The sequence below is a fragment of the Giraffa tippelskirchi genome, chromosome 10, assembly GCF_054371585.1.
Source record: "Giraffa tippelskirchi isolate mGirTip1 chromosome 10, T2T-mGirTip1v1.2.pri, whole genome shotgun sequence".
Taxonomy (NCBI): domain Eukaryota; kingdom Metazoa; phylum Chordata; class Mammalia; order Artiodactyla; family Giraffidae; genus Giraffa; species Giraffa tippelskirchi.
In genome coordinates, this window is record NC_137284.1 from 22,326,141 (window position 1) to 22,348,158 (window position 22,018).

At 52.3% G+C, this 22,018-nt stretch overlaps 1 protein-coding gene across 5 annotated transcripts in view; it reads right to left on the reverse strand.

Annotated features, from left to right (window-relative positions):
* Window positions 1-22,018, reverse strand: part of PTPN5 (protein tyrosine phosphatase non-receptor type 5) — a 58,903-nt gene that overhangs the window by 1,219 nt on the left and 35,666 nt on the right. For 4 of the 5 annotated variants that reach the window (XM_081533727.1, XM_081533726.1, XM_081533728.1 and 1 more), the window contains 11 exons: window positions 12,476-12,669; window positions 11,799-11,906; window positions 11,483-11,560; window positions 10,751-10,992; window positions 9,420-9,609; window positions 6,687-6,771; window positions 3,807-3,886; window positions 3,486-3,623; window positions 2,827-2,937; window positions 581-741; window positions 385-498 (listed from right to left, as the gene is read on the reverse strand). In XM_081533727.1, the coding sequence (XP_081389853.1) occupies window positions 385-498; window positions 581-741; window positions 2,827-2,937; window positions 3,486-3,623; window positions 3,807-3,886; window positions 6,687-6,771; window positions 9,420-9,609; window positions 10,751-10,992; window positions 11,483-11,560; window positions 11,799-11,906; window positions 12,476-12,669 (1,501 nt within the window). Of the gene's footprint in view, window positions 1-384; window positions 499-580; window positions 742-2,826; window positions 2,938-3,485; window positions 3,624-3,806; window positions 3,887-6,686; window positions 6,772-9,419; window positions 9,610-10,750; window positions 10,993-11,482; window positions 11,561-11,798; window positions 11,907-12,338; window positions 12,441-12,475; window positions 12,670-22,018 lie in introns of those variants that run through there. The other variant, XM_081533730.1, reaches the window with a different exon arrangement.

Consider the following 22,018-nt stretch of genomic DNA (forward strand, 5'->3'; position numbering starts at 1 on the left):
AGAACGGCTGCGGAGCTGCCCCCAGACCCACAGAGTGCCAGTTCTCTGGGATGCACATCAGGGCCTCTGTGCAGCTTAGAGAGGCCAGCCCTGGCCAGCCAGCCACTTCCACCTGCCCTTCCTGTCCCTCCCGGCACTGGCATAGACAGCAGGGACAGAGGTGGCATGACCCTCCACTCTCAGCCTCTGCTCCTCTGTCCACCAGCTCTGTTTCTCTCCCCTCTGCATCCCAGCCACCAACTGCCTGGATCCGGCTTCTCTACCCATCTGTCCACAGGTCGGTCCCCGTGGGGCGTGTCCTAACCTTCACCCTATGCACGGTTCAGTCTCTCTCTGCTGCCCACCTCCCCCACCAGCTCCCTGCGGGCCCCGCCCTCGGCTGACCTGTCCTGACGGAGCTGGCATGTGGTCTTCAGGATGTCCACCACGCCCTCGTGCCGCAGCTGCTGGCAGCAGATGCTGGTGGCGATGAAGCAGCCGGTCCTCCCAATCCCTGCGCTGAGGGCCGAGGGCACGGGGGTGAGGGTCGGGGCCGCCCGGGAGCCCCGTCCCGCCCGAGGGGGTGTCTAGGAGGACCCACCTGCAGTGTACCACGATGGGGGCGCAGCGGGGCCCCTCCTGCTGGGCCGCCTCCTCCACCTCCCGCACCAGGTGTAGGAGTGGGGGTGCGCGGTCTGGGGTTTTCTGGTCGGGCCAGGACGTGAACCAGTAATGCTTCAGGCCTCGCTCTTCTGTCCCGCTCTGTCCAGGAGACAGAGGCCCACCCCAGATATACGTGAACTCTCTGAGCCCAGAAACCAGCCCAGAGATGGAGATGGGAGGGGAGAAGGAAGCACAGGAGGGGGGCCACAGGGAGTGGGACCTCGGACCTCTGCCATCTACACCGTACAGCCCAGCGGCACCAGTCAGAGACCCGAAGCCAGCTGGGCAGCGGGGACTGGTGAGCAGCGTCAGCACTTGTCTTCACGTGGGTTCTGCCCTGGCGACTCGAGGATCATCCAAGAGAGGGGAAGAGCCCCTTCTCCATTTCACTCCTGTCTCTTGGTTGCTCCTTCACAGACAGCCCAGTCACCGCCACGACAGCCCTGGGACCCTTCCTCTTGCCTCAGTATACTTTCCTGCCTACCGCCACCCCTGGTCCCCCCACCAGTGCCCCAGTGCTATCCTCTCCACCCCCGCCACCTTCACTTTGTTTTTTACCGTCTCTTGACTGTGCGGGACCCTCCCCTCCCCCTCTCTGATTATGCAGATCCACAGTGGTCCAAAGGGTCTGTGTACAGCCCATGCTGTTCTACTGCTCAGAACCCTTTGATAGCTCTTGTGGCTCTAAAACTAAAACCCACCCTCCCCACTCTTCAGTCCGGCAAATAAGACACATGGTACAGGGTCTACCCCTCCAGGCCCAAGTCCTCCTCCAGCGAACTTGTACTTGATGCTTTTGTACTCCAAATAGTTTGTAGATCAAACCTCTGCTTCTCACATCTCCTGTACATTTATACACAGAGCTGTTCTATCTTCTGTGCCCTTTCTTTTAGTTTCCCTTTGTCTGGAATGCTCTCTCCACATGTCTGCCCCCCGGCCAACTCTTATCCTTTGAAATCCCATTCAGCACCATCACTTCCAGGAAGCCCTCCCTGAACACCCTAGCTGACAACATGTCCTTCTTCTGTGCTTTTACTGATTTCTAGGTCAGTACTTACCATTTTATAGGTGCTCCTTGAGGAGAGAGTCCAGGCTTTGGACAGCTCTGTGTTTTCCCAGTCCCCAACCCAGAACCAGGCTCAGGGCAGTTGCTTGTAAAGGTTTACGGACAAAAGTAAATCCTAGTTCTTCCCTGATGAGTCCCACAGCACTGAGAAGATGAGGCAGCTCCAGCCTCTCTTTCAGGGGAAAAAGGAAGCTGCTCCATGAGTTACCTGGCTGTTACAGCTACCATGGACTCAATCCTGCACCTCTGAAATGCCCTCAGTGGTATTTGCCCTTGACGTAAATGCTTAGTGGGCACTGCCCTTGAGGGGCTGAGTTCTCCTGAGTTGACATCCTGTCTTTCACCTTCTCCAGCGGGAGGGGGCAGCTAGGAGGAACAAGTCTCATGCCCTTGACATCCTATCCAGACCCTGTGGCTGCCAGCATCAGTGGACCTCCCTGGCTGTTTCTGGATAGGATGTCAGCTTTCTGGCACCTAGGTCACCTCTTGCAGACTTTGGGATAATTACAGTGGTACCACTTTCCCCAAACAGGGGTCATAAGGTTTCTCAAAAGCAGAATGCACTGATTTTCTTGACTCCAAAGGAACAATCTCCTCTATTATGCTAATCCTGGAAGACGTACTCTTCAGGGTGGGAGGATACCTCCCCAAACTCTTCTGGGCCGTTCTGTACTGCTCCTAATTTTTATCTCTTCTCCTTTTCGGTGTAACCACAACCTCCCTGTGCAGCAAAAAGCGCCTGTCCTCTAGTGGACGTATTCGGTACTACAGGTCGGAAGCCCAGCATCCCAGGTGAAGGGATGTTTCCAGGCAGAATATGGAAGCTGCTGAAGCTTCCTCTTCCAGACAGTCCTGCCCTTGGGTACATTTGAAGCAGAGCTGGAAGACATTATGAATGACAGTGTGGATGGACAGAGGCCAGCGATATGAAATGCACTAAGAGTTTGGTCCTGCCTCTGATCTCCAAGATCACTCACCCCTTTTTCCCCTCTTCCCTGCTCATCAGTAAAGCCTGGAGTGACACATGCCTTAATTTCAGCTATTTTGGCCTCTGGGACCCTGTTGGCTATGAAGTGCCCCCTTCTCCCAGCCCAGCCCACCCTAGCCCCAGGCCTCACCCTGAGGGCAATGAGTCGGAGCCGGTAATCCTCAGTGTGGATGACTTTCTGCACAGTGATCTCCACGCCGTCGTGTACCACCTGCTCCTCCGGCCAATACTCAGTGCACTTCTGCAGGGGCCCAGATCAGACTGAGATATGCCCAGCGCCCCAACCACGCCCTCCCCAGTGCCTGTCCCAGGCCAGTGAGGAGACAGATAACAAGGCAGTAGGTTTGCAGTTAAAGAGCTCAAATCTCAGCTTCAAATCTCAACTCAACTTGTTAAGTTACTTCCCTTTTCTGAGTCTCAGTTTCCTTATCTGGGAAAATGGAAGTAATACTCAGTATGAAGGACCTTCATGGGACTTCAGTTAAATGGGCTGTGATGAGTATGGAAGTAGCCAGCATCAGCCCTGGCAGGCTGGGCAGCAGCGAAGCAGCATGTTTAAGATCCTGAGCCCTGGAGGTGGAGAGGCCAGCTCCAGGCCCTGCCTCTGACTATTTGTGTGGCTCTGAGTAACTGACTTAACCTCTCCGAGCCTCACATTTCCTTCCCTAGGCAAGGCAGCAAGGTGAGCATACCAACCTCCCAAGATTGCTCTAAGGATGAACACGGAAACAAGATGCTTGGCGCAGGGCATCAAGCAGCAGACACCTGGTAAGGTCCGGCGGGGCCTACCTCGTTCATCTCCTCGATGTTGGTGATCATGACGATGATGGGCGTGTGCTCCTGCCACACCATGCGCCAGAAGTCGCCGACCGTGCTGACGATGGGTCCCTGAGTGGCGATGTACACCTTCTCTTCCCCACCGTAGCCCTGTGACCAGCCAAGTCCAGGCCATCAGGGTCCCTTGTTGTGCTTGCGGGGCCCATTTCCCCCACTCAGGCTCTTCCCTGGGGGCTGGCAGAACCGCACGGACTTAGGGACAAGCCTATTGGATGGACCCCATTGACTTGGGCCTCCCTTTTAGGGAGAGACTGTTGGGATGGGGTTACATACCCGAATGTAGTTGGCGTTGATGTAGGAACTCAGAGGGTCGTCAGGGTCTGGTGAGGTCAGACACACTCTGCTGTGAGGGTCTGAGGTAGTGGAGACAGGTGAGGCTGGGATTTGAATGTGCAATCCCTCTTGTGTGGGCCCACCTTCTCTGGCCCATGTCAGGGCACCTACATTTCTTCTGGGACCGGAAGTTCCTTCTTCCCTTGCCAGAAGCAAAACACTGACCCATCCCTGTAGCCCACTCAGGAAGGTGAGGACCCAGGCTGAAGAGAATGGTACAGGGAGGCCTTGGCTCTCTCCCTCTGTAGGATCCATGCCACCCTGCCTACATTCTTAAGCTGCCCGGTTCTCTCTGTGCTTCACGTTCTGGGGAGGAGACAGCTCAGACAGTACGCAATTCCCTAGGGGATACATCCTAGACAGCAGGGCCAGCAAGAGTTTGAGTATACATTGTCCCCAACCTGCTGTGTAAGCTTGTAAAGCACATGGCCTTTTTAAGCCTCAGTTTTCTGATCTGTAATAGGGGGTAAAGATACCTAGTTCCTCGGATTGTTGGGAAGACAAATGAGAAAACATATGGGAAGTGCTATGTCAACTGTAAAGCACTTTGTAGCTAAGATTTGGGTAGGACACCAGGGGAGAGTATCACAATGAAAGGAATAAAGTCTTCTGCGCCTGAGATGAGACGACACACAAGTCTGTAAGGGTTCACCTCCACCCCAATCTAGTCACCTGTCAAATCCCAGAGCAGCAGGTTCTCATTACATCATGCTCTGCCTCCTAGAGTAGGGTTTGTTCTGTTCCGCTAGAGCTTCCCTGTATTGATTTAGTCTGTTCTGGAAACTCGCAGAGGCTGGGACTGAGCCAGGAGCTAGTGGGGTGGGGCCTGGGGGCCTGGGTTCTGGGGCTCTGTCTAGCTTTGTCACTAGCTCACATCTCCTCCCTTCTCTGGCCCCCAGGGTCCTTCCTGTGGAAGGAGGGCTGGACTAAAGGCCCTGCCAGTGTGCCCCGTACAGGGCTCTCAAAAGGCTGCATGGAAGCAGTCAGGAGTCCGCACTGCCGACCAGCAAGCCTGGGTTCAAGCCCTGGTGGTGTCAGTGCAGGCCATTCACTGAGTACCCCTGTGCCTTCTCCGTAAACTGGGAACGTTCCTTCCGTCACAACCTCACTCATCCCATCAGGGTTCAAGAGTGGCCGTTAATAATGAGTCCTGAGACCCATAACTTAGGCCAGCACACAGTCACTATAGAGCAAGTTGGTGCTGTTACTGATATCATTGCAAGTATAAATTGAATCAATTTATAAATTAACAGGTCAAAAGGAGGATCCCAAACCTGGAATATGAAATGGAAAGGGATACCCACAAACCTCCCCTCTCCAGCCCTTTCATGCCCTGGCCCAAGTGCCTGAGGTCTGGGCAGGTGATTTGTGGAGGGGAAGGTGGGGGTGAGGCAGCTCTTGTGGCGAGGGGAGTGGAGGAGACTCAGGTATGGGGAAGAGCGAGGGTGAACGGAAGGGGGCTCTGTGTGACCAGGGGAGAGGAACGGGCAGCCCTGCATGGGCCCCCTCCGTCTTCTCATGGTACCGAGATTGGTATCCAGAAGTAGCCTCCGAATGAATGAGAAAGCAAGCCTCGGGGTGTCCTGAGGGGCCTCTACCACCCACCCCAGCCTAGCCTCTGAGGGCACAGGGTCAATTCTTGCTGGCTACAGAGAAGATTCTCTGTTGGGCTTGGGGGCTGCAGGCGCAGGGGATGGCTGGAGGCTGGATTCCTCTCAGGAATCCAGTGGGGACCAGATGGAGTGATGGCCTGGCTCTCATACTCCCCCAGTGGCTATTCTGAGTGGCCGGCAAAGCCCGAGACTGTGGGGTACCCAAAGCCCTTTCTCCAGGTAGGGCTGGGTGGGTGGAGGGAGGAGCAAGGGGAGGGAAGAGGTGAGCAGTCCCGAATCCTGGCCTTAAATGGTGCTTTGTTTAACTGGAACTACCTAGACACTGTGTAACCATAGCAACCACAAGTCGATATTTTAAAAGTTAAAAATAAGTCATGACATCTTACATGTTGTTGGAGATGCTGATGGCAAAACTGCTTTTTTAAAGCCTCCTTACTCCATAAACTGAGTGGAGTAGGTTTGTGGGGATTTGTTTTCAATAAGTCACCCCCCAAGCTAGTCCTAGGGCCTTGGCAGGGGTGACAGGCAGACAGGGGCCCGATGAAAGTTACCTGAAAATGACATCCCAGGCTAAAAGAGGAATATCAGGTTACCTGGTCTAACCACCCCCAAAGGGGGAAAATCCCTATCAAACCTTCCAGGGGGACCACTCATGCATTCTAGCTTGAATGCCCTAGCCAATGGGGAGCTTCCTACCTGACAGGCAGCTCGCTCCCTTGTGGGGTGTCTCTGCCTGTTAGAGGACTCATAATCTAGGCAAACTGAACTCCAGGTAGACAAAAGATCTCAATTTTGAGGTTACAGAGGCCTAGTTTCAAACTTGGTTCTGTACATCTTAGCTGTGTGATAGTGGATGAGCCACTTAACCTCTCTGAGCCTTAATGTCCTCTCTTTAAAACCTGTCCAGTCTGAAGAGACCAGGGATGTGACCACAATTTTCAGCCACCATGCACCGTCTAGGAGCTGCTGTTATTGTTCCTCTTTTTCTCTGGGTTTCCACAGAGCCCAGCACAACGCTTGTCCAGGGCAAAGATCTGGAGAGTGCCATATGAAGGAACCAAGAGCCCTCTGCCCTCTAAAGGGGGTGTTTCCCTTCACTGGGCACCCCCACCTTCCATCCCTTTGCCTGGTGACCCTGGAGGCCCATGCTGGAGTTAGTCTCCCTCAGGGTTTAAGGGCACCCAGGTGAGGGGCAGCGAGTACTCACTGGGAAGGATGGTTTTATATCGGTTCTTCCGCACCAGCCCAGGGATGTCATATTCTTTCGGATCCACAAAATTCATGGGGATTTCCTGTAGGAGGAAGACACAGGGTTGAGAGCAGCTGTGGGCTGGCTTGATGCATGCATTCATTCAACAAACATTGACTATTAAATGAGTGAGTGCACATGAAAAGCATCTAGAGCAGTCCTGGCAAATGCTGAGTGCATAATAAATGTTATCACCACCACTGTTTATGGAGGGGCAGCCTGGCACATAGTCAGCACTCGTTTGATGAACAGAGAAGAAGTGACCCGGCCAATCACTGCCTTCTTCTGCACCCTGTACTGCAGCCACATCGAGTGGCTTTGCTGACTGACGTTCCTACCCCAGGTAGGTAACCCCCTCAGGACCTTGGGTTGTGCTGCTTGCTTGGTAGTAACATCCATCCCATCCTCATCTTCTCATGTCCTCCTGGCCACCGTAAATGCCACCTCCTCCAAGAAGCCTTCCCTGATTCTCCAGCAGGGAGTCAGCCTCCTTCTGGGCCTCCCAGAGTTGTATTTGCACCTCTCAATCACTCTGCAAGTCAAGAGCGCCAAGTATGAACTTCTCTGCCTGGAATGTGAGGTCTTGGAGCTGGCCTTTCTTTACCACCAGCTGCTCTCAAAAGCCCCACCCTCCAGTCGTGCCCATCTCTTCCCTGTAGCTAATTTGCCAGTCTCCGCCTAGCTTCCACATCTGAGTTCGTGGCACTCCACTTGTGGGGAGCACTGGTCGCATCCCTCTTCATCACCCCTAATCCTTCTCAGATTTTAAGGTTCACTGCTACCCCTGCCCCCAGGCCCTTTGGGATGACTCCTCAGTGACTGTCCTCTTTGCGCCCCTTCCCTCTGTCTACACACTTTAGCACCCTTGTCATCTCTCATCGTCATGAATCACAGTGTTCACTGTGGACACACTAAGAATGCACTTTGTACAATGAGGATCATGATACTCACTTTCTAGGGTGGTTGTGAGAATCAGAAGAATAAAAAGCAGGTGCAGAAGTGCTTGTGGGGTGGGTGTGTGAGCACCCCCACTTCCTTTCTCTCTGGGCGAAACTGACAATGAACTACGAAACCAGAGATGACAAGGACATGCCACACACCCTCAAGAAGAGATGTGGCCATAGGGATGGCACTGAGGCTGAGTAGCCCAGGAAGGCATCCTGGGGGCCTCCAAGGTGAGGGATGATGACTGTGAAGGCGAGGGGGTGGGGGTGGGGCGAGGGCCAAGTTTGAAGTGGACAGTCCTGCAGGGATGGGGGCCTGAGTCTGGAAAAGGCGGCTGGGGCTGGCTCAACTCAGGTAAGGCAGGCTGGGCCACATGCTGGAGACTTTGGAGCCGCAGGTCAGAGGTGATGGAGGGCTGGCCAGAGAGGAGAGCCATCCAGTTCTGCTAGGGAGCAGGTGGCCTGGGGCAAGGGGAGCTGCGAGGGAGGCACGCAGTTTCCCCATCCCTCAGGCTTCTCCCAGGAGGGACTCTCTCCAAATGCTCCTGGCTCTTGTCCATTTCTGCCCCCAAGGTGGGTGAGTTACCGGATGAGGTGTTTGATTGAGGAACTCGGCTTTGGGGCGCTAGCCCCTTCCTTCCTCCTCCTCCCCGCTCCCGACCCTCCTGCTAAGAAAGAATTACAGGGCACCCCCATGGGGTGAGGCTGACAATGTGCCAGCACCGCCTGGGGTGGCAGGAAAGTTGCTTCATTCTGGTGGTTGGTATTAGGAAGCTCACTAGTGCTACATACGTAATCCTCGTGTTAAACCTAGCCTTGGGACTTCGCTGCTGGTCCATTGATAAAGAATCTGCCTTCCAATGCAGGGAATGTGGGTTCAATCGCAACTCAGGGAACTAAGATCCTACATGCCTCCAGGCAACTAAGCCTGCGTGCCACAACTAGAGAAAGAAGCCTGTGGTCTGCAGCAAAGACTCAGAGCAGTCAAAATGGAAAAATAAAAAACAAATAAGAACAAAAACTACCTAGCCTTTATCAGCAAAAATAAAGGTGGTTTTGTGATCTTCTCTATCTTAGCTCTTAACTGGTTGAGTGCTCGGGCAGGTAAAACAGGTGGGTCATTTATAGGCCCCTCAAAGTCCAACAGGAGGCAGTTGGAGGCTGCTGTAGGAGTCTGGAGGGAGAGGTGATCAGGACCACCCTAAGCTGGAGCCATAGAACTGAGAGATTTCAAAGGAGGATGAACATTGTTTGGTGATGCCAGGCAAAAGGAGAGTGGGAAAACGGGAGAGTCAGAAGAGCAGGCTTTCGGGAATTGTCTGGCGGGCCAGTGGTTAGGATTCAGCACTCTCACTGCTGGGCCCCAGGTTTAATCCCTGGTGCCACACAGTGTAGCACCCCACGTCTCCAAATAAAAAAGAGAAGGCTTTCTAAGGCTTTTGGAAGATAGTCCTAGGTGATGATGACTTAAGAATGCCACAAACACCAATCACCTGATGGGCACTTTGCACACATTCTGCATCTTTCGAATCCTTACAACACCCCTGTTATCTTTATCCCCATTTTCTGGATGAGAAACTGAGGCCCAGAGAGGAAGCAGCTTGCCCAAGACAGTAAGAGAGGTGAGAATGAAATGATGTTCATCAGATGCTGAGTTTGGGGTACCCTGTTCCAAAGCCTTGCTCGGGGGACCAACATGAGCATAAAGGGCTGGCCCCTGTGGGGACGCTGGCTCAGGGGGACTCACAAAGAATTCTGCCTGCAGCAGGAAGGGGTCCAGGGCCTTCTCGTGAAGCTCTTCGGCCTGGAGCACGCGGGAGGCGCTGAGCAGGTACTCTCGGGCTGACTCCTCACGGGGGGACATGAGATAGCCAAAGCCTTCCTCGTTGCAGCCCGGCGTGCACATGTCCAGGGTCAAGGAGACATTGGAGCCCCTCCTGGAAGGACCGGGAAGGGGGGCGGTGAGTATCAGGCGCAGGAAGGGCCATTAGCTGGGGGCCTTGGAGCAGGAGGATGAGGGAGCAGGAGATGGGGTGGGAACCTGATGGGTCCCAGGGAGAGGACTGGGCGTGATGTCACCCCAACACAGACAGTGTGAGGCTCAGCCCCAAGGCTTAAGCCTGCCACCTGCTCCTGCCTCATGCAGAAGAGTAGCTAACTGAGTGTGGGCTCAGGCCCCAGTCCCAAAGAATCCATGTGAGGCCCCTCAATACAGTCCTTCCCTGCACTCTCCTGTGCCCTTGCCAGAGGCAGCTCCCAGAGCCAGGGGAAGCTCACCGAGAGGGCACCTGCCTGGGGCAGAGAAGCAGGGATCCACCCTCTGTACCCCAGCCCCCGGGGCTGCAGCCTCCAAGGACATCTCATCCAGGAGAGGCTCAGGGAAGACGGGATCCCAAGGATAAGCGGACCAAGCAGACCCTGCTGTGTTCAGAGTCTAGTGGCCCATCACCCTCATTACCTAGAAAGGGAAACTGAAAGCCACAGAGGGGGTAAGTAAGAATTGCCCAAGCACGCACAGTAAGGGGGTGGCAGAGCCGAAACAAAAACCTAGGTTTTCTGACTCCTCCTCCAGTGCTCTTTCCATGACATCATGTGGACAACACAACCCTGGTGGGATCTAGCTAACCCAGCCAGGCTCTGCAAAGAGGGTGCTGATCCCTCCCAACACGTGCTTTGTGGAACTCTACGAGACACTATGAAAGCAGGCTTCTGTGGTCAGATGACTTTGAGGAAGGCTACACACAACTCCTTGTCAATCTAAAATGACTACAAGCATGTTAAAGGCTTCCAACAAGTCCTACAGTAAAGAAACCTATCCGAGCCACAGAGTTGTGTGAGTGCTCACGTGTGTACCCCTGTGCATGCCTACATGTCTGTGTGCAGTAACACTGTTTCTTGGTGTTCACCTTGGGGCATTCAGATCTACATGAATCAGACCTGAAGAGCACACGTCTGCGCTGGTGGGGCTATGAGCTCAGCTCTGCCCTGGGCAATGGGAGTCAGAGTCAGGCATCTGCCCTTCCGACAGGGAGCTGAGAGCTCCAGGTTCACAGCGCCATGCGCCTCTGCCGCACCCACCTCTCCTGCAGACCCATGGCCTTGACAGTCAGGGAGGTGGGGTCGGCCTCCAGCTTGATGTCCATCACGCAGTCAAACACAGGGGTCTCGGGGACGGGGTCCAGATCCAGGAAGTCATCCTCGACCTTCTCCTCCATCCACTCCGAGTAGGTGAAGGAAGGCTGACGGCTTACTGACTGGCGCCTGTCCTCGGGGGGCAGCGGGCTGGGTGGTTCTGGGGGAGTCCTCAGGAGGAGCCACACCTAGTTAGGGGCATAACTGGCATCATGGATCATGCTGGCAGCAGCCCCCGGATGATGGCGTGCCCAGGGGCTTGAGCTCCCTGCCCCTCCACGTGTCTGGAGCAGGCTTGTTCTCCTGGGCACTGTCTGCAGGGCACCACCGCCCACCTAGATGGGAGGCTACCTCTAACCATGTCCTCCCAGCCCCTCTCCTTCCCCAACCCTCAGGTTCTTATGCTTTGAAGCTTTCTTGGTGGGGTGGGGTGTTCCTACTCCGGTTTTCACACTGCCTCAACTCCTTCCCCAGCCAAGAACACTGCAAACCAATTTTGAGAAAGAAGGTGCCTCTCCCCACCCCCACCCCAGCCTGGGCACATGAGTGGAAGAAGACAGGTGCCCCTCCTCAGCCCTACCCACAACGTCTAGTCCGGAGGTCAAATGGGACAAGGTGGGGACTGGGTCTTGGGGTCACAGGAGGGGAGCAATGAGGTCGGGTCAGGAGGAGCCTTACCAGGGTGGTGACGAGGATCACACAGAGAGAGATCAGCAGAAGACTGGGGACATCCCAGGTCCCAGTGCCCAGCCAGGCCTGGGGAACATCAGACAAACAGCTCAGGGTGATGGGGGTGGGGGGCGGGGGCGCGTTCTCCTATTTCAATAGGGATAAGATTGAGGCTCTGAGAACTTTGTACCTGGTCCTGGGGAGGGGACAGGAAAAAGCCTTTCAGGGCTATTGTCTGAACTCAAAGAAGCCCCAGGCAGGGGCTGGTGGGACTGGAGGCTCCCAGGCGCTCCCTCCTACCCTGGGCTCCCTGGAGCTTACTCACCGAGGGTCCCAGCTGCTCCAGGAACTTGAGCGCGGAGGAGACGACGTCTGTGGTGTTCTGCGTCCAGATGGGGCCAAAGCCGCTGAGCCAGAGCATCCCACAGGCGAGCTGGGGTGGCCGGGGCCAGCGCACTGAGTTCGGAGTCTGGCCTCCTTGCCCCCATATCTCCCCATCCCCCCACCCTCAAGAGCTCACTTGGAGCCTCAACCTACCACCTACCCGCCCCCTTCCCCTCTACTCCCCACCAAGGTCTAGACTGTGCAGCAGAGAGAAGGGCCTGGGACTTTGCCTGGAGAAAATCTGACTTAAGGGAGCCTTCGCAGGGGGAAGCCCGCCACCCCACCAGGTATACACATCACAGGGAGAGTCTCCTAGAGGTGCCTCCAGAGACAGGAAGTCCTCAGAAGGACCCCCGCAGGGCCAGGGGGGGCTGGAGGCCCGGCCTGCATTCCCGCTCCTGAGCTCAGAGCATGAGGGGCTCAGCCCTCAAGGCTGTGGTTTGGAACTCCAGCCTTTTCCTCACTCCAGCCTTTTCCTCACTCCAGCCGGAGGGCCGCAGTCACGAGGGAAGGCCCCTCATTCCTCTGTGTCCCCAGGCGGCCATCTTGGGGAGGAAGTGGAGGCCGTCCCTCAACCCGCCCTCCCTCCAGGCCCCGCGAGGCCTGTGATGTCCTTACCAGGAACTGGGAGGCAGCCAACAGGCACAGGCTGCTCCTGGCAGTGAGGGAGTGGCTCCCGGCGCCTCGAGGTGGCGGCTTCTGAGCTGGCTCTGAGGGCGGTGAAGCAGGTGGGGGCGGTGGCATCTCTCTCTGTGAGGCCGCGGGCCCCTCGGCCTGGTCCAGCGCCTCCATCCCTACCGGCTGGGGGACACCTGCGGAAGGTGACAACGCGGCCGGTGACCCGGGCCCTGCCGACCCCGCGGACTGCTCCTTCTGGGGTTGCCGTGGCTTCCTCTCAATCCAGGATCAGTCAGCCTGGCTCCACTTCCAGCAGTCACCCTCGATTAGCAAAGCAATATTCACCTACCTTCGTCAGAAAGAGCTAAGTGTGGGTGGACAAATTATTTCTCTTTTATTTCTCCAGTAACAGAGTTAAAATGGCAGGAGGTTTTTCAGGGAGTTAACATCGTGGTGTTTACGCAGCTTCATTCTGTTCCCATTTCTTAAGGAAACAAAAAAACAACCACCTCAAACTCAATTAAAAGAGAGAGACGGAGAAAAAAGGCATGGCATAACCAGGCCGTGACCCTGAACAGCTCACCCACGCCTGCCCTCCAGGTTTTTCTCTCTCATGCTCTGTACCTTGACTTGACAAGGTCACAGCCGCATGCCCCTGCCCCACACTGAGGGGAGTGGGGGTGGTCAGGTGGCAGTGGAGCAAAACCTTGGGGTAGCAGAACTGATGTCAAATGTCTGGGATCGAGTTCTGGGTCTGTCCCTGGTTGTGTGACCTTGGACGAGTCGTCCCCTCCTCTCTGGACCTCAGTTTCCACACCTCAAAAACGGGGGCAAAGTTCCTCCCTTGGCTTTCTAACTGTGTTTCAGGGAGCCCTGGCATTTTTCTTGGGTGACTCAGCTATGCCCAGGTGCTCTGAGTCCCCATGCCCAAGCCTCAGTCATGGAAGCTGTTCAATGGCATTCTGTATACTGGGTATCCTCTAAGATCATTTCAACACAAGAGGCCACCACCAAACAAGTCTAAACAGCACTGGGCTAGAGCTGAGGCCCCAGTGGAGTGGGGGATTCCGGCAGCACCACCTTACTGAACTCCCCATCCAAACTGACACCGTCTAGTCTACTGCCAAGAAGAGAGGGACCACAGGACTTCCCTGGCAGTGGTCCAGTGGTTAAGACTCTGTTTCCAATGCAGGGGGCGTGGGTTCAATCCCTGGTCAGGGAACTAAGATCCCACGTGCCATGTGGTGGTGTGGCAAAAAAAAAGAGAGAGAGGGACCAGCAAAACAGATGTGTATGGCTTGACAGTGAGGGGCTGGGGCAATTCACATATCATGTATACGGGACAATGGACTCCTTTTCTGGATGGGGCACTTGGAACTCTCATAGCTAAGACACCATGTCTGCATGCTCGATTGCTTATGTGACAAATATTTACTGAGCATCTCCCATTGCCTGGATCAACAGTGTGGTGCAGAGAGCTGGGTCCTGGAGACGCCTGTACTTCTATGCCAGTATTTCCCTCTTTTCCCAGACCTGACCCTGTATGGCTCCCTGCCTGCTGTGGTCCAGGCACACTTCTTGGCAGTTCCTCAGGTGAGCCCACACCCTGTGTTATGCGTATCTTGTCCTCTCTGCCAGGAACATGCCTCCACCATCCTGCTCCCCTCACCTGCCTCCAAAACACTTTGCCAAGTTAACTCCTACTCATCCTGTAGAACTCCATCATTTGTCTCCTAAAGCAGGTCCTCCCCATCATGCACACCTGGCAACCCACGTCTCTCCTTCATACGGCCAGCAGAACAATACACTTGGAGCATAGCCCTGCTCCGAGTGCTTTGCGCATGTTAATCTATGCACTCTTCATGGCACCCGATGAAGTTGGCACTCCTGTTTTCCTCATTTTACAGAAGAGGAAGATGAGGTGCAGAGAGGCTAGTAAGTGGTGGGTTTGAACTAACCCACCTGGACAGGGATTTGATTTAGGTCACACCTGAATGGTTGAGTGGTTTTCCCTACTTTCTTCAATTTAAGTCTGAATTTGGCAATAAAGAGTTCATGATCTGAGCCACAGTCAGCTCCCAGTCTTGTTTTTGCTGACTGTATAGTGCTTCTCCATCTTTGGCTGCAAAGAATATAATCAATCTGATTTCGGTATTGACCATCTAGTAATGGCCATGTGTAGAATCTTCTCTTGTGTTGTTGGAAGAGAGTTTTGCTATGACCAGTGCGTGCTCTTGGCAAAACTGTTAGCCTTTGATCTGTTTCATTTTGTACTCCAAGGCCAAATATGGCTGTTACTCCAGGTAGCTCTTGACTTCCTATTTTTGCATTCCAGTCCCCTATGATGAAAAGGACATCTTTTTTGGGTGTTAGTTCTAGAAGGTCTTGTAGGTCTTCATAGAAATGTTCAACTTCAGCTTCTTCGGCATTACTGGTTGGGGCATAGACTTGGATTACCATGATATTGAACAGTTTGCCTTGGTAATGAACAGAGAGCATTCTGTCGCTTTTGAGATTGCACCCAAGTACTGCATTTCGGACTCTCTTGTTGACTATGAGGGCCACTCCATTTCTTCTAAGGGATTCTTGCCCACAGTAGTAGATACAATGGTAATCTGAATTAAATTCGCCCATTCTGGTCCATTTTAGTTCACTGATTGCTAAAATGTTGATGTTCACTCTTGCCATCTCCTGTTTGACCACTTCTAATTTACATTGATTCATTGACTTAACATTCCAGGTTCCTATGTAATACTGTTCTTTACAGCATCGGACTTTACTTTCATCACCAGTCACATCCACAACTGGGCGTTGTTTCACTTTGGCTTTGTCTCTTCATTCTCTCTGGAGTTATTTCTCCACTCTTCTCCAGTAGCATATTGGGCACCTACTGACCTGGGGAGTTCATCATCATATATTTTTGCCTTTCCATACTATTCATAGGGTTCTCAAGGCAAGAATACTGAAGTGGTTTTCTATTCCCTTCTCCGGTGAAATAATAAATAATGGTTTTTATGTGTTCAAATTTATAATGTTAGTAGAGTGCTTAGCATAGAACTGAAACAAATAATAGGTATCTAATAACAATCGGCTGATTGTAGTTAAGAAGAATTAGCTATAGTATGTGAACTGTGAAATTCCAGATGTTCAAGCTGGATTTAGAAAAGGCAGAGGAACCAGAGATTAAATTGCCAACATCCTCTGGACCATCGAAAAAGCAAGAGAATTTCAGAAAAACATCTACTTCTGATTTATTGATTATGCCAAAGTCTTCATGTAGATCACAACAAACTGTGGAAAATTCTCCAAGAGATGGGAATACCAGACCACCTGACCTGCCTCCTGAGAAATCTGTATGCAGGTCAAGAAGCAACAGTTAGAACCAGACATGGAACAACAGACTGGTTCCAAATTGGGAAAGGAGTATGTCAAGGCTGTATACTGTCACCCTGCTTATTTAACTTATATAAAGAGTATATTATGTGAAATACCGGGCTGGATGAAGCACAAGCTGGAATCAAGATTGCAGGGAGAAATAACAATAACCTCAGATATGCAGATGACACCACCCTTATGGCAGAAATTGAAGAAGAACTAAAGAGCCTCTTGATGAAAGTGAAAGAGGAGAGTGAAAAAGCTGGCTTAAAACTCAACATCCAGAAAACTAAGATCATGGCAACTGGTCCCATCACTTCACGGCAAATAGATGGGGAAACAACAGAAACAGTGAGAGAATTTATTTTGGGGGGCTCCAAAATCACTGTAGATGGTGATTGCAGCCATGAAATTAAAAGATACTTGCTCCTTGGAAGAAAAACTATGACCAATCTAGACAGCATATTAAAAAGCAGAGACACTGCTTTGCCACCAAAGGTTCATCTAGTCAATGCTATCGTTTTTCCAGTAGCCATGTATGGATATGAAAGTTGGACCATAAAGAAAGCTGAGTGCTGAAGAATTGATGCTTTTGAACTGTGGTGTTGGAGAAGACTCTTGAGAGTCCCTTGGACTGCAAGGAGATCAAACCAGTCAATCCCAAAGGAAATCAGTCCTGAATATTCATTGGAAGGACTGATGCTGAAGCTGAAACTCCAATACTTTGGCCACCTAATGCCAAGAACAGACTCATTAGAAAAGACCCTGATGCTGGGAAGAATTGGGGGCAGGAGGAGAAGGGGACTACAGAGGATGAGATGGTTGGATGGTATCATCGACTCAATGGACATGAGTTTGAGCAAGCTCCGGGAGTTGGTGATGTACAGGGAAGGCTGGTGTGCTGCAATCCATGGGGTCACAAAGAGTTGGACACGACTGAGTGACTGAACTGAACTGAACTTGGACAGGCCCTCGAGCTACATTACACTCCCCTCAGTGAGTCCAAATTATTTGTTGAATATCATCTTTCCCAGTCCTCTGTAAGTTCCATGACGGGAAGAGCAGTATCAGTTTCGGTCATCATGATTGTCCACAGCATATAGAATCAGTCCTAGCATGTAGGTCTACAATAAATATTTCCGTGGTGAGTAAATGAGGATGGACAAGTGATAGACAAGGATGATAATACATTTGAAAAGTTGTGATGGGAACTTCCCTGGTGGTTCAATGGTTGAGAGTCTGCCTTGCAATTCAGGAGACGCGGGTTCAATCTCTGGTACAGGAACTAAGAGCCCACGTGCCTCGAAGCCCGCGTGCTGCAACTAGCAAGCCTGTACACCACAACTGGAGAGCCAATGCGCAGCAACTAGAACCCGACACAACCAAATAAATAAATGAATACATAAATAAATTTAAAGAAAAGAAAAGCTGTGATGACGACAGTAGATCCTATAGATGAAACATCCAACTTGGCACCTGGCATCCATCTTGGCACTAAGTGCTCAAGACACATCAGATAATAATGATCAAATGTAACTCCTGCCTTTAAAGGCTCAAGTCAGCTGGCTGAAACAGACCAGTGGATCCGTATTTACCATACAGTGCATTAAGTGAAAAATCTAAGTGCTGGTGGAGCCTAGGGGCCTCTGTCTTTGCCCTGGGAGGCTACTGTTACTAACCACATGAGCAGACACCTCAGATCCTGGCCAGCAAGGTGAAAAAGGAAAAGCCGCTGTTAAGAGATGGATCACATAGGAAGTCGAAAGTTTCCACGACTGATAAGCAGAAAGTCAGTTACTCAAGCTGCAAGTCTTCCACCTACACCTTCAGAAACAGTGGTCGATACGTGATGGCAAATATGGATGGGTGGGACAGGTGCAGCTCAGAGGCCACCGGGCTTGATTTGTGACACACACTGGACCCTGCACAATCCTTTCTCTTTCCTGGGTCTCAGTTTCCTTAATTATAAGAAAAGGGAGAGCTCAGAGCTTCTCAGATGTTTCTCCCATCTTCCGAGTGGAGGGGACATGGGTCTTTGGGGAAGAACTGCAAGTCGCACACTCTGGACTTCGCTGCTTTGTTTTAGAATTCGTGGGTGTTCTTTATTCTATTCTGTGGCATATCTGCGCTTGTTTTGATTTTAATGTTTTTTTCCCCTCCCAAAGCTTGGAATCAAATTTATGCTTCAGGAAAATGTTCTACATTTATCCTGTGGCTTTGCCCTCAGGGGTACATGCACCCCAGTCTGAGAAGCCTGGAACCTGCCTGCAATAAAACATCATCATGCTGCCGTTAAAAATGACTCTGTAGATGAATATTTAATAACAGGGGAAGAAATTTCGATGGTGTGGAGTAAGAAAGGCAAAGTTACAAAACAGCCTGCTCTGCTTGGCCTCAAAAACTAAGGAAGTATAAACATGCATATCAAAAGGTGGAGAATCCCCGATGAATGGAGAGAGGTGGGGGACTTCCCTGGTGGTTCAGTGGTTGAGAATCTGCCTTCCAAGGCAGGGGACGAGGCTTTGATCCCTGGTTGGGGAACTAAGGTCTCATATGCTTCGGGGAAACTAAGCCCATGCGCCATAGCTAGAGAAGTTCATGCAATGAAGACCCATTGCAGGTAAAGTTAAACAACAACAACAACAAAATGACAGATTAACTCAAGTGGTGCTCAGAGAGCGTGAAGCACAGTGGACGCTGGGCACATAGTAAGTGCTCAATGAACCTCATACATGGTACATGGGAAGAACAGAAGTAGGGTAGTAACAATAGTTTTTGGAGGATGGTGAGAATAGAGTGATATTTTTCATTGTTACTTACTCTAAATTTCCTAGAATAAGTAAATAGGCACATACATATAGAGATAAATATACATGCATATACATATATATTTATTAATATTTGTAATGTGGAAAAATATTTTTAAAAGGAGGGTACCATTCTGAGTTCAGATATTACAAGGTCTGGTTAATATTCCTGGGTTCAGGGCCCTGACTCTCACCTGTCACATCTGAATGCAAGTGGAGGGACTGGAGAGATGGAGAGGAAGTGCAAGGCTCTGTGAGACCCACCTAACAGGAGCGCAGCCACTCAGAACACTGGCCCCGTGACGATGCTCCATCATCACTTTTGCATATGAAGATGTCAGGTTAACTGCCTGGCACCTTATGGGGGTGGATGAAAAACTGTAGGCTTGAGGGGTCCTGTATGTACCTTTCAGAGACGAGGGTGGAGGCTGGTCTTTTTTTTTTTTAAAAACACAGGGTACCTGGCAGTCCTGGAATCCAGGTGAATCCGACTGAGCTCTCTACCTTTCAGGGCTGGGCTTATTTAAAACCTTTCCTGGGCGGAAATCTAACATATCTTTACTCAGGAAGATGCCTAAACACACACACACACACACACACACACACACACACACACACACACACACACACTCGGTTCTATATATAGTTCTGAAGGGGATCCATGGACCTCAGGTTAAGAACTTCAGATCTCAGGGGTGGGGAGCGAAGGTATGTGATCAGGTGGCAGAAGTGGGGAGGTAGAGAACTGGGCTGATTTTAGTCTCTGCTCATTCATGTGTGAGTTCAACACACGTTGAGCACCAATTATATGCTGTGCCAAGCAACGGACTAGGTTTTGTGGATACATACAGCAGTGAACAGGCTTCCCTGGTGGCTCAGATGGTAAAGAATCCGCCTGCAATGTGCGAGACCTGTTTGATCCCTGTGTTGGGAAGATCCCCTGGAGGAGGGCATGGCCACCCACCCTAGTATTCTTGCCTGGAGAATCCCCATGGACAGAGGTGCCTGGCGGGCTACAGTCCATGGGGTTGCAAAGAGTCGGACACGAATGAGCAACTAAACACACCACATACAGCAGTGAACAACACAGTGCCTGCCCACATGAACCACTGAGGTCTTGAGCCACTTTGTCCTTTGGGTTCTGCTGCTAGAGTTCACACGGGCCCTTCTCCTCTCCCTGTCCACCCTTCCACTCGCTGTCCTGCTCTGGAATGAGAGTGCCAGCTCTCTGGGCAGGCCCCATGCAACTCCCGGAGCACCTGTGTGCACGCAGCCCTTTTGCTTCTCTCGGCAGCCCCGTGAGATAGGCATTAGCATCATCAGCCCCGTTCTGCCGGTGAGAGGCGGGTGCTTGTGTCAAGGACTGGCTTTTCAGTAGTTCACAGTGAGGTAGCTCCTCTGTCACGCACGGAGCCCTGACTCAGAGGCAGCTTGCTGACAGCGACAGAACACCCAGCTCCTCGCCGGCTTGCCTCCTGCATGGGGTGAAGGGGATTTTTCAGGCATGGAAATCGGGCTGAGCGAACTGAAGTGGCTTGCCCAAGTACAGGCAGACCCAAGAGGCAAACCCTGGCCTTCCTGATACTCAGTGATCTTTCTGCTTTTCCCAAACCGCTTCTTAGGAAAAGGCCACTACGGCAAAGGCAGGGAGAGGCGAGAACCTGGGAGGGAGGCAGTCCCTGTGTCTGGGAGATCCTTGAACCCTAACCAGCTGCATGGGGGTGGTGGTGTGGCTTTTGTGCCTGATCCTGGCTGATGGCTCCTCAAAGCCTGCCTCATATGAAAGGGAGGCACATGGGAAGGCAGGGGCTCTGTACCCTGGGCCAAAGCTCTAGGGGCTCTGGGTAGGGCATGCAGGCAAATGGCCTTGAGAGTTTACTTGGCAAGTGGAAACACCACGACCCCTCTCCTGTCACCTGGCACCCAGGTCCCACCACCAAACTGTGCAGCCAGGGTGTGCCCTGGGGCTGGCAACACCCAAGCCCAAGAACCCACAGCTGCTCCTGCTGGTGACTCATCCTTGGAGCTGCCAGCTGCCAGCCACCAGGACTGGAGCCGGCAGCTGGCTCAGCCTGTTCCTGTTGACATGAGGAGGAAGCATCCTGGCCCATTCAGTTTTTCTTCCCTTCCCAAACATGGCCGGGGGGACCTCCCCACCATGCCCACATAGTCACAGGGCTGCTGACCAGCAGAACACCACACTTAGCCCTGCTAGGGCTTCTAGAACCACTGATGGGCAGAGTCTGACTGGCCCTGAGGGGCATCTGGTCTAGTCCGCTGCTTTCTCAAATGGGGAAACTGAAGCTGAGAGGGAAAGTGGCTTGCCGTAGGTCAGCAGCCAGCCGCAGGCAGAGCCAGGACCACTGAGGGCTAACGCCTACCGAGTGCTCACCACATGTGGGCGCTGCTCTAAGTGCTTCATATATATTAACCCATTTAATCTTCAACAGTCCTAGGAGGTACTGCTCTCACTCCCATTTTACAGATGAGGAAACTGAGGCACATGGGCGCTAAGTCATTTGGCCAAGGTCAGCTAATAATGGGCAGAAGCTAAGACCAGAAACCAGGCAGCTTGCAGCCAGAACCCTACCACACACCAACCCACCAGATGAGACTAGCTCCGGTGGTCTGCTCTCCTTACCAGGGCATTCTTAAGAATGCATGCCTGACCCTTCATGCGTTCACAAGTATGGCCTCATCAGCAGTGAACAACACAGTGCTTGGAAACTGTTCTTGGTGCCACAGCCCATCACTGCGTCTGAAACCCCACCCTCAGACATGGACACTTGTTTATAGGATTGCTGCTCCTACCTCACTGTGGGGAGGAAGGGAGTAGAGGCTGGAGGGGAGGAGGCTGAGTGCAGTTTGCAGACCCCAGAGGAGGCTGTGCTAGGGGAAAGGGGCCCATCAAGAGATGAGAATAGGACCAAGGTGTGGCTGCTCTTGGGAGGTAGATTTCCAAGTACCTCAGAGACACTATGGGTTCAGTTCCAGGCCACTGCAGTAAAGCAAATAGCGTAATAAATCAAGTCACACTAATTATTTGGTTTCCCAATGCATACAAAGTTACGTTTATACTCTCCTAAAGTCTATTAAGTGTGCAGTAGCATTATATCTAAAAAAAACACAACGTACAACTTTAAAAAATAATGCTGTTGTAAAAATGGCACTGACAGACTTGCTTGAAGCAGGGTTGCCACAAACCTTCAATTCGTGAAAAATGTAGTGTCTGTGAAGCTGGATAAAGCGAAGTGCAGTAAAGGGCAGTACGCCTGTACCAAGAATCAGCTCTTGGACCTGGCCCCACCCAGTCAGGACTGCAGCCCCTGCAGTCCCTCCCAGGGGCTTGTTTCTGGACGGG